The sequence below is a fragment of the Entelurus aequoreus genome, linkage group LG04, assembly GCF_033978785.1.
Source record: "Entelurus aequoreus isolate RoL-2023_Sb linkage group LG04, RoL_Eaeq_v1.1, whole genome shotgun sequence".
NCBI lineage: Eukaryota > Metazoa > Chordata > Actinopteri > Syngnathiformes > Syngnathidae > Entelurus > Entelurus aequoreus.
The window spans coordinates 53,555,633-53,568,405 of record NC_084734.1 but is presented as its reverse complement, the minus strand read 5'-3'; the positions used below and the strand labels follow the sequence as shown (position 1 = coordinate 53,568,405).

At 38.4% G+C, this 12,773-nt stretch overlaps 1 protein-coding gene across 3 annotated transcripts in view; it reads left to right on the top strand.

Annotated features, from left to right (window-relative positions):
• The first annotated feature begins 478 nt into the window (after positions 1–478).
• The window catches only part of LOC133647911 (calnexin-like), a 31,483-nt gene continuing 19,188 nt past the window's right edge, over positions 479–12,773 (top strand). For all 3 annotated transcript variants that reach the window (XR_009825801.1, XM_062043667.1, XM_062043665.1), the window contains exons 1-2: positions 479–545; positions 10,351–10,412. Coding sequence is in view for 2 of the 3 variants with exons in the window: in XM_062043667.1 (XP_061899651.1) it covers positions 503–545; positions 10,351–10,412 (105 nt within the window). In the remaining variant the exon portion in view is untranslated. The remainder of the gene's footprint in view (positions 546–10,350; positions 10,413–12,773) is intronic.

Below are 12,773 nucleotides of genomic sequence, written 5' to 3'. Positions count from 1 at the left end.
ACTTACATTTAACTAAAATTTTATTTTCATTGTGCTCTAGTCTCGACAAATGAAAAGTAGTGAGAATATCTCCATGTTAAGAAACTCGGCTTTGGCTCTGCAATAATGTCTTGTTAGTAAACACAGACCCCCCCCCCCCCCCTCCCCCCCAGTTGCCGCCGAAAGTAATGGCGTTACAGTAACGCGTTACTTTGTAACCCTGATTATTAATAATTAATATTATTTATAGGATTCTTGCACCTTTAGTCATTGTATTTTGAATATCAAATCCTTAACTGTTATTCTCTAAGAATATGAATTGTATTATTAAAATATCATTAATATTAATGATTACTAACCCTTATTCAATATTTACTTTTGAGCATATAAAGGGCATAACAGAGCTCCACCTGAGGCTGAAAGTGGAAGCAAAGCACAGTTCCCTGTGTAAGTCAGGACTGTCAGGATATTAGTATATGAACACGAACTGAGCAAAGTCCAACATTACTCTGTTCAGGAAGTCATGTGTTTGTTTGGCAGAGTGAGAAGACTACAAAGGGAAAAAGGTAATTACCTTTTCTACACACTCTTTATTATTGCTATTGTGTTCACCTGCAATTATGTTCTTTTCATACTTTTTCGTAAAAATATATTATCATTGTGTTTTCACTTGACTCAAAATGTGATATTGGATCACATCGGTATCGTTTTCACGTTTTCTACTGAGTCAAACTGCGCTGTGCTCAATAAAGCAACCAGGTTGCTGCTAGTATGTTAGCGGTGTGACATCAAAAGTGCTGTGTGCAAGTTTTTAAACTGAAAAATGTAACAACAACACCGCCACCTCCATCAAAACCGCAATAAAAGTTCACCTCCAGGCAGCTACAACCCTAAACTAACACCCTCCCCGGATTTCTAATAATCAAATGTAAACAATCAAATGCAGATAGTTTTTCTTATGCCTTCTGATCTCTCTCTCTCTCTCTCTCTCTCTCTCTCACTCTCTCTCTCTATGTCCACTACTTGCTGTCCATATCCTACCCCCCCGCCCCCCTCCACACCCCTTATTGTAAATAATGTAAATAATTTAATGTGATTATCTTGTGTGATGACTGTATTATGATGATAGTATATATCTGTATCATGAATCAATTTAAGTGGACCCCGACTTAAACAAGTTGAAAAACTTATTCGGGTGTTACCATTTAGTGGTCAATTGTACGGAATATGTACTTCACTGTGCAACCTACTAATAAAAGTCTCAATCAATCAATCAATCAAAACCTAGCTTATGTTACTACTGGTGGTTTAACAGAACATACTGCATTTTCTGAACTACAAGCCGCTACTTTTTTTCCTACTCTTTGAACCCTGCGGCTTATAAAACGATGTGGCTAATTTATGGATTTTTCTTCGCTAACGGCCGTAATAGTTTGTATTCAACAAATAGTTTTCAACACCGACGGAGGCACTGAAAATGTGTATTTTTGTTTGTGCAATTGTGCCACCTTTTGAACGAGTTCGCTCACTGCCGGTGCTTGCAGGTTGAAATTGTTCTTCCTGTTTCGTGGCTTGAACTGAAAATATATGCTGGGTTGTTTTTTTTTACCATTTGTTCATTGTGTTTCTGTTCAAAAGGATTCTGCTGAGAGCTCAAACCATTCGTAAATGTTTTTGTGTGTCTGTATGCGGAGTAAAACTCTGGAACAAACTGGATTTACAACACAAGCAATGTCAAACTAGTCATTGCTTTAAACCAGGGGTCACCAACGTGGTGCCCGCGGGCACCAGGTCGCCCGTAAGGACCAGATGAGTCGCCCGCGGGCCTGTTCTAAAAAAAAATAATAAAATAAAATAATTTTTTTTTAAAAAATGTTTATTTATTTTTTTTAAATTAAATCTACATAGAAAAAACACAAGATACACTTTCAATCAGTGCATCAACCCAAACAACCTCCCCCATGCACACTCATCCACACCCACTCACACAAAAGGGGTTATTTCTTTCTGCTACCAATATTCTGGTTCCCACAACATAGACAACACATCTGCAAGGGACACAGTCCCTGAAGCACACATGATTGTATAGGCTGCTGGTCCACTAACATTTTCATTAATTACTATTTTTTATTTAATTATTTTTATATTGTTTTACTTTCTTTTTTATCCAAGAAAATGTTTTTTATTTATTTATCTTGTTTTATTTTATTTTTAAAAAAAGGGCCTTATCTTCAACAGACCAGGTTGTCCATGAAATTAAATTTGTTTAAAGGTTTTTTTTAAACCAGGCCCAGTCCAGATAATGTCCAAGTCGGACTCAGCAACACACACCTTCATTCATGTACACAGAAAAAAATTAGGGAACACAATAGATTGCATATAATTTATAAACAAAATTACATTTTCAAAATAAGCATTTATGTACAGTCCAGATTATGTCCAGGTTACTCAAATTAGGGAACACAACAACAGATATCATATAATCTATAAACATAATTATACTTTCAAAATAAGCCTTTGAGGACTTCTCATCTTTTTTTTTATGTTTTTTGGCATCATTATCGTTTTCAACCATGTAACTTTCTAAAATTAGAAAATACTGAATAAATGTTTTAAAGAAAGTAATACTAAGTGAATATCTGTTTTTGGCCTTAAAAATAAACATTTTACCGAGTACTATAATTAAATTGACTAAATCATGATTGTCAATGAACTCTCCTAAAATAACAGAAACCACATTAAGTTTCATAAACAAACCAATCCTTAAACACATTTTTTCAACTTCCACCCAAAACAAAGACACAATATGACAATACCAAAACAAATGCAGGGTGGATTCAGGCTCCTGACAACAAAATCGGCAATCATCTGACTCTGTCATATTCCATAATTTTAACATTTTCCCTGTGGGTAAGAAGTTATAAATAATTTTAATTTGAAAATAACGATTTTGCACATCGATAGTGGTTTTATAGATTAGTTTGAATATAGCATCACATGGCAACGGGAAGTCAAAAAAGTCCTCCCATTTTCCATTTGTGTTGTATGAGGCAGCATTCAAAGATTTCTTTATTAAATAAAAATTATATATTTTTCTATTTATTTTAGTTCCTTTTTGCCAACTAGAATTTCTTATTAGAGGTTTACAAACTAATAATTTAGTAGTTCCATAATTAATTATTTGTTTCCATCTTTTCCCAATTACTCCAGTTAGTTGATAAAATGAAAAGCTTGAGCAAGCATCACCATACATAGCTCTAAATTCATCATACTTCATAATTTTACCATTCTCATTGATAATATCATTGACAAAAATGATTCCTCTTTCAAACATATTTTTCCAAAAGAAAGGCTTTCCATCTATTACAATATTAGAGTTCATCCATATTAACTGCTGCAAAATATCGTCTCTTTTTTCTGGCACATAAAATTGAAAACACCACTATGAGTGGATTGTTTCCTTTATGAACCCCGCCATGTTTCCCAGCAGACTCTCTGGGAGGGGATCACTTGTAAAAAAGGATACAATTTATTTTGATACAGTACATGTTTTTTGTCCAACAGGACATTTGTGTACCACTCAATGTTTAAATACATCTTTGGAACAATTGATGCTTTTAAAGACAGACACATAGCTTCAAGGTTGAGAAGTTTCAGGCCCCCATATTCATACTCTTTGTACAAAACCTTTCTTTTAATCTTTTCTGGTTTGCCGTTCCAGACAAAATCGAAGACCCTCCGCTCATAAATCTTAAAAAAGTTTTGTGATGGAGCTGGTAATGACAAAAACAAATAAATAAATTGAGGAATAATTAACGAGTTGGCAATAGACATTTTACCATACAAGGTTAGGGATTTCCCTTTCCATAATTGCATAATTTTGTCCAGCTTTCTTAGTCGATTATCATAATTTACTGAGCCTAGATCTTCCAGATTTTCTGGGACAACAACACCAAGTATGTTAACTGGTCCATCTGTCCACAAAACAGGCACTTTGCATTCCATTCGAAAGGACGTTCCCTTTAGATCTCCGATCCTTAACATTTTACATTTATCATAATTAAGCTTAAGGCCAGATTGCTGTGAAAATATGTCCAAAAGATTAAGAAGGTTCCGCAAACAATGAGGAAAAATCTTATCTTTGTGAATCAGCCTTTTCTGACATGAACTTCATCAAGAACAAACACAGAACACGCCTCACTGATGCACATCTGCAAGACTCACTCAGAGTTGCAGTGTCAAGTTACACACCAGAGTACAACACACTAGTTAACAGCGTGCAATGCCAGGCTTCCCACTAACTGACAAAGAAACAGATAATAGATTTGGTGTCCAGTTCAAAGTGTGACATGATTTAAAAATTTGAGAGTTTACTTTTGTATTTTACATGAGTTATTATTTGTACAAACATGGTGCAAAGTAATTCATGATTTGTTAAAAAATGTTAGTGGCTAGCTAGTTAAAATGGGATATTGTGATTTCACAAGACTGTCTTAGAAGTCATCATTTGAAAATGTTCAATTTGAAAAATGTGCACTTAGAGAAAATATAAAAATAAAGTGTTGCATATTGATATTTATCTGTTTCTATATATATTTATTGTGAGAAATCATTAAGATGATCAGTGTTTCCACAAAGATAAACATAATTAATTATTAATAATAACAGAGTTAAAGGTAAATTGAGCAAATTGGCTACTTCTGGCAATTTATTTAAGTGTGTATCAAACTGGTAGCCCTTCGCATTAATCAGTACCCAAGAAGTAGCCCTTGGTTTCAAAAAGGTTGGTGACCCCTGCTTTAAACTGTCATGTAAACATCAGGTCTGGTTCAAATATAGAGATGAGGGTATTTACTTTGAATTGCTGTTGTACTCTGTCTCATAGTGTTAAAGAGAGAGAGATCAGAAAGCATAAGAATAAGTATCTACATTTGATTATTTACAATCCAATGGTATTGTTCATTCTTCTTACATTGTTGCTATAAACTATTGTTACAACGTAATACCTGTGGTAATGCCACCATGACATAACATTTGTGTAATAATCCTTGAACAAAGTAACAGTGAAGCTCAATGTATTCATCACTAAATGGAGGACTGGGGGTGGGATTAAGTAAATTATCTTCTTCCCACTCCCTTTCAGGCAAAACTGGATTGTCATGTTACATGCTGTACATTCCCTTACGCATTATATGAACCTTTACACGGATGCCTTATGCTAACTTTCCCAAGTGTTTTAAGCATAACACCCTACCCTCTTCCAGCTTTGATCATGTAATGAGGTAAACAGCGCTTGATGTACGAATGTATCACACAAACATTGGCTTTGATAGCTGTGAATGTATAGTCACACTCACAAGCAAGAAGAGTCTTCACTTACACAAAAGCAGTCCTCAGGGAACAAACTAACAAGTTGCGGTCATGTTGTTCTTACGATAGAATATACATTCAACTAGCAAAATACATTTCAGTAGAAATTCTATGATGAAAAGCCAAAACCTAACTGAAATACTAACAATTAGACTGCTAGCCAGATACCATCCGATAATGAAAATAAAACTCTTCGCTGTATCCTACCAAAATGAGCTATAAAAATCTAGCATGAAATGTTAGCATGCCAACAGTTAGCATGCGTCATGTACTAAAATGTACAAACCCCGTTTCCATATGAGTTGGGAAATTGTGTTAGATGTAAATATAAACAAATACAATGATTTGAAAATCCCTTTCAACCCATATTCAATTGAATGCACTACAAAGACAAGATATTTGATGTTCAAACTCATAAACTTTATTTTTTTTTGCAAATAATAATTAACTTAGAATTTCATGGCTGCAACACGTGCCAAAGTAGTTGGGAAAGGGCATGTTCACCACTGTGTTACATGGCCTTTCCTTTTAACAACACTCCGTAAACGTTTGGGAACTGAGGAGACACATTTTTGAAGCTTCTCAGGTGGAATTCTTTCCCATTCTTGCTTGATGTACAGCTTAAGTTCTTCAACAGCCCGGGGGTCTCCGTTGTGGTATTTTAGGCTTCATAATGCGCCACACATTTTCAATGGGAGACAGATCTGGACTACAGGCAGGCCAGTCTAGTACCCGCACTCTTTTACTATTACACTTTGATGTAACACGTGGCTTGGCATTGTCTTGCTGAAATAAGCAGGGGCGTCCATGGTAACGTTGCTTGGATGGCAACATATGTTGCTCCAAAACCTGTATGTACCTTTCAGCATTAATGGCGCCTTCACAGATGTGTAAGTTACCCATGTCTTGGGCAATAACACACCCCCATACCATCACAGATGCTGGCTTTTCAACTTTGCGCCTATAACAATCCGGATGGTTCTTTTCCTCTTTGGTCCGGAGGACACGACGTCCACAGTTTCCAAAAACAATTTGAAATGTGGACTCGTCAGACCACAGAACACTTTTCCACTTTGTATCAGTCCATCTTAGATGAGCTCAGGCCCAGCGAAGCCGACTGCGTTTCTGGGTGTTGTTGATAAACAGTTTTTGCCTTGCATAGGAGAGTTTTAACTTGCACTTACAGATGTAGCGACCAACTGTGGTTACTGACAGTGGGTTTCTGAAGGGTTCCTGAGCCCATGTGGTGATATCCTTTACACACTGATGTCGCTTGTTGATGCAGTACAGCCTGAGGGATCGAAGGTCACGGGCTTAGCTGCTTACGTGCAGTGATTTCTCCAGATTCTCTGAACCCTTTGATGATATTACGGACCGTAGATGGTGAAATCCCTAAATTCCTTGCAATAGCTGGTTGAGAAAGGTTTTTCTTAAACTGTTTAACAATTTGCTCACGCATTTGTTGACAAAGTGGTGACCCTCGCCCCATCCTTGTTTGTGAATGACTGAGCATTTCATGGAATCTACTTTTATACCCAATCATGGCACCCACCTGTTCCCAATTTGCCTGTTCACCTGTGGGATGTTCCAAATAAGTGTCTGATCAGCATTCCTCAACTTTATCAGTATTTATTGCCACCTTTCCCAACTTCTTTGTCACGTGTTGCTGGCATCAAATTCTAAAGTTAATGATTATTTGCACAAAAAAAAATGTTTATCAGTTTGAACATCAAATATGTTGTCTTTGTAGCATATTCAACTGAATATGGGTTGAAAATTATTTGCTAATCATTGTATTCCGTTTATATTTACATCCAACACAATTGCCCAACTCATATGGAAACGAGGTTTGTATGACTCTGGGTGTATACCTGCAATAATAGCTAAAAACGCTAACATGCTAACGTTAAATTGTGTCAAGTGTAGTCAATTGTGCACACAGTCTTAGAAGATCACACGCAACACGCCCACAAATAGTACACAGTTCACAATAGTTTGCACACACTGTTTAGCTTGTGTTATTTGGAACTTAGTTAGACTGACACATATATGCGTGCCAAGGCGGGCAGCACGCCAAGGCCGGGACTAGGTGAAAATTTGCCAATGATACTCGAACTTGCTTTATAAATAATTTAAAAAAAAAAAAAAAGTGTTTTTTCTCCTCTGTTGACAGCAGTGTTGGCGCTAGGAATTTGCAAAATGGGGTCCCAGGGACCCCATCAAGTCATAAAAATGGGGTCCCACAGTAAATTTTTGGGGTCCCACTTTTTTGTAAGCGTTTTGAAAACAAATGACAAATGTATGAATTATCCTGTTATATCTCACATTCTATATTGTGTTTTGGAAAAAGGTTGTCATAAACGTTACTTAATTCATTAAAAAAGATAATACAAAAGAAAACAAATGTGTATACTAGCTGCTGCTAGTTTTTTCTTTGTTTTTATTTAATAAGTGTACTGAACACTAGGGGGAAGGAAGGCCGACGTCTTGTTCAGGATGAGGTGAGAGCGGCAGTGGAGGAGACAAGAACCTGCAAGGCTGTTGGAATGAAGCAACAGGGAGCTTGGACAAGATGGGACAATGCGGTTGAGAGGAGAGTGACCTGGGCTGAGCTTTGGAAAGCCGAGCCGCAACGCATCAAATTTCTCATCCAGGCAGTTCAAACCTGCACACATGGGGCATAGCAGAGACACCAGCCCACTGTGCTCCAAGCGAGGAACCCTGGAACACATCCTCAGTTGCTGTACAAGGGCACTTGGAGATGGAAGGTACAGGTGGAGGCATGACCAAGTCCAGAAGACCATCGCTGAAGCCATTAGCACAGGACTGGCATGGGCAAAACAGTTCCACCCCTCCAAGAAAACCATCGCCTTTGTCAGAGCTGGGGACACGCCAACTCCTGCTAGTAGAACATCAGCAGGCATCCTGACGTCTGCAAAAGACTGGCAGTTGTTGGTGGACCTTGAAAACCAGCTGAAGTTCCCCAGCCACATCGCAGTCACCACCCTGCGACCAGACATTGTCCTTGTGTCTGAGTCCACCAAACAAGCTGTGCTGCTGGACCTGACAGTCCCGTGGGAAGATCGCCTGGAAGAAGCCCTCGAGAGGAAGCTCCCCAAGTATGCGGGACTGGTCAGCGACTGTCAACAGGCTGGTTGGAGAGCAAGGTGTTTCCCTGTGGAGGTTGGATGCAGAGGATTTGCAGCCCGTTCCTTGATCAGAGCCTTCAGCAGTTTGGGCATCGATGGAGAGAGAAAGAGGAGAGCCATCCGCAGTACCACCGAAGCGGCGGAAAGGGCCTCGAGATGGTTGTGGCTCAAAAGAGGAGATCCTTGGAGTCATGGTAGCTAGCGAGCCGTCTGGACACAAGCCGGGGGATTTGATCACTCCCGGTTGGGTCGCTTGGAGGAGGGCGTATGACCAGTTGAGAGCCTCGAAACGCCCGGTGAATCCAAGAGGTCACTGAGGATGTGTCCAGACTAAGCATCAGTAGATGTATGTACACAGTAGGTGTATTTATTTCAGTATAAAAGTGTATAAAGTGTTTTGCTTGGGTCATGAAATGATGATAATGGTGTGCCAGGGCATACATACATTTTATATTTAACGCTTAAATCTCTGGAGTCTACATCAACTTCAGATCTATTCCTCATTTCAAAATGTTTTAGTTTTTTTTATGTTGTTTTTTTTGTTTGTTTGTTTTCCGCCCTTTTTTGTCAAACAAAACTATGTTTTTTATGGCAAACACACAAAATATGCAAAATCTTCCACCAAAAATATTTTTCAAAGTGGAATATTCGATGTGAAATAATTATTGACCTTTGATAGGTCAATAATTCATAATAACATTGATTTTCATTCAATATTATGTTTTGAGCAATGACATTTTGAAAGAAAAAAAAAACAGCTTTGTTTTATTAGTCAACATTGCAACTTTTTCTAAATTACATTTCACCTTTAAGCTTTTTTATTTCACTTTTGTTATGTTTTTGTTTATTTTAATAGTATTTTTAGAATGTGCCGTGGGCCTTTAAAACATTAGCTGTGGGCCACAAATGGTAAAAATAAAAAAATAAAAAACACAAAAAGTGCGTTAACGCCAACACTGGTTGACAGTATAACAAAATAAGTCACACTTATATTCTGCAACATTCACAGTTTTGGAAAAAAAAAGTGCAGAGGTAGAAATATTCAAAATAACCTCTTGTATATAATCTAAACATAAATAATGCCTCAAAACAAGTTAATTAAATTTAAACAAAAAACAGCAGACGAGCTCTCGCCCTGCACAGCTGTTTTGTGCTTTGTAGTGTCGATATGGGCTTTTAGATCTTTGGCCCCTTTATTTGCCACAGATATATACGTTCCTGCTTGCACACAGTGCATTCTGCTTCCCATGTGTCACGGCCAGGACGGAAACACGAATACTTTTCCCGCAAATCATCCGTGAAGTTGCATTTACGTTTCGGCATTTCTTGTTCTCATGTCTCTCTCCACTCACTAGCTCTCTCGCTCTGTGTCTCTGCCCCTCCCTCACGAATGTTGCTACGTGCGCACACCTTCAGTTTTTTTTTTTTAACCCCTTCTTAACTTAACCCTGGACGTACATTGAAAATACACGCAACCCTAATTCAAAATGCCGGACATTTGAGGCATTTAAGAAACCCCTTAAAAAGAGGACTTATCCGGGGAAAAGAGGACGTATGGTCAGCCTAACTTAGTAGGCCATGCCCTATATTTGTGGGTATTTTCTAGCATTCACACAATGATAGCTAACATTAGTTAGCCAAATCGCTATTATTAGATAACGACAAACAAAGCTAATGCATTTTGATGATTTCATTCGCTGTGTTAATAAATCCTGGTTCAGTGGTGTGTTCTTGTCAGCCATTTAGAAATGAGTATTATTGCTCAAAAGTTGTAATTCATCTGTTTGTGCTCTTCTGAGTTTAAAAGAGTGTACAATGCATAAGTATGTGTGTGCTTGCATGTGTGTTTCAGAAATGGCGCTTAGCCTTGCGTTGTTGGCAGCTGGCGTGGCACCAGTGTCTGCGGCAGAACCGGTAAAACCTGCTTAAAATTGTGTTTTGTTGTGTTGCGCAGCAGAAATTCTACATTTGCAGCACAATTTGATGGCAGGATGTGCCACATGTGACGTTAGAGTTCATGCCCCCCAGGAAATCATCACATCCGTGCACAGTTCAGCCAGCATAAAAGGAAGGTGTTTTGCTTTTTCTTAGGCTTTTTTTGGTGACACCTATTCTAAAAGGAACAGTCTCAGCAAAACTGCAACACGATTATGCATAATACGTGTCATCAAAGTTTTTATTAATTAACAAACTGTTTTATTTTTACCACTAACAGTTACTATACTACACTTAAAACTGGGGGTACCCATATTGATGCGATACAATATCAGCAAGAATCCTACACTTTTGTATTTGGTCGTGTGACATGTTAAAAAGCGTGAAAGTAGTCAGAGAACAATGTTAAATATGAAAACCGCTAACCTATCTAGTATTAACCATCTGGAATGGCCTTTGATGCTGAATGTGTCATGATCCGTGGTCCGGATCATGTTTTGTGTTCTCTGTTTATTTTGGACTGCTTTAGTTCCTGTTTGTGCACCTCCTGAGTTTGTTACCATGGCTACTTATGATTTTCACCTGCCTCTGTTGTTCGGGACGCTCACCTGTTGCTCATCAAGAGACATTATTTTAAGCCTGTGTAACCCATATGGAAATATAGTGTCACTAATATATTCTCCTATTATTCATTTCTAATCTATGGTGTGCCAAAGTCACTTTGGTCACTTAAAAAATGTTAAACTTGATGTGTCAAAGTCATGTGGTCACTACAGGGTTAAATTAATGATACATGCACGCAGCACGTTATTCACATGTTGGCCAGTAGAGGTCGCATGCACCTTTCTCATTCCAGACATTCCTTCACTGAAAGTCAAAGAGTGAAGGCACGAGTCATATCGTTATGTTACAAAGACAAGGTTTATAAGTTAAAATACTTGTCACTTCTCAAACCGAGTGTTGGAAAAGCAGCATAAGATAGCCTGGTTCCAGTGGGAGCTGGATTGCTGTGTTTTGTGCTGCTGAGAACTTCAATTGTTTTTTTGTATGATCCTGAAGTCTGGTTCCAAACTGGACTTGAGTTATGATGGCGAGCCAGTCCCAGTGAGTGAGAGTCTGCGGAGAGGGAGCATTTGGATGTGGTGTGGCCAGCTGCATCGGTCTCCACACTCTGCAGCGACCTATAACTGAACTGATCCACCATCAGAGTCGCAAGTATCGAACCGAATCAGTATGGAATAACGGATTACAATAGAACTAAGGATTCCCAACCAAGGAATATAGACAGTGTTCAATTCATTACTACCCGGGTAGAATTTACTTTTTGAAAGGACAATTTAAAAAGGACATTTCTTCTATTTTGCAACTTTTGAATTTTTGCAACAGAGCTCTATTTTTATTTATTTTAGGGGGGTATTTACAATTTAAAAAGCACACTGTTCATGTGTTATTGTTTATTATTGTGCAATAAATTTGCCAGCAGTTGTTCTGTGGTCCACTAAGTACGTAACGTCTCATTGCGAGTCTCTCAATTATACAGCCAAGAACCTAGTAATCTTAATTGTTGTACTATGCTATCCTACAGTAGGGGTGCTACACACTTGGCGAGCCAGCCAGGAGCGCTGTGATTCCGAATTCATACTGTACGTACAATACAGAACAACTCTGGCACGTTTATTCACAAATTTTGTAATACCTCTGACTTTACACTTTAAAATATGGATGTCATTAAGTCTGAAAACATAAAGGTACCCAGTTCAGTACTGGTCAGTGGCATGTCTGGTACTGAAGTAGATGAGGAGGTATTTGACTTTTTGAATCAATATGGGTCCATTGAAAGAGTGGTTAAAATTGACAGTTTCGATGCTAAATTCCCAAATTCTGCTATTGTTGAGTTTAAATCTGGTGAAGGTGTTAGTGTTCTTACACGTGATTTACCATATAACAGACCTTCTTCAGATGGCAAAATGACACACTATGTGCAGCTTTTATCTAGTGTTTATGCTGCTAATGCAGGTTCGAACATAATCAAATTCTACCTGTGTGAGCTTGAAAGCATTGCAAAATTGAGTGGCAAAGACTTTGAGAAAGTCCTGCGAGAGGAGTTGGCCAGAATTCAAGAAAGCTGGCCAGCTCAACGAGATGAGGAAGTTGAGCACCAAACCCCCTCGTCTACTCCTCACAAGAGTGGAGTTGAACAGGCGTCTGTCCCAACCCCAACTCAGTCCACTCTAAATATGAATGCGGTCCCACTTAAACAAACCCTGCCTAGTGGTGCCAGATCACCCTTTCAGCTACCACTTGACCAAATTAACACACCTGAGGTGCAGAGAATGGTCG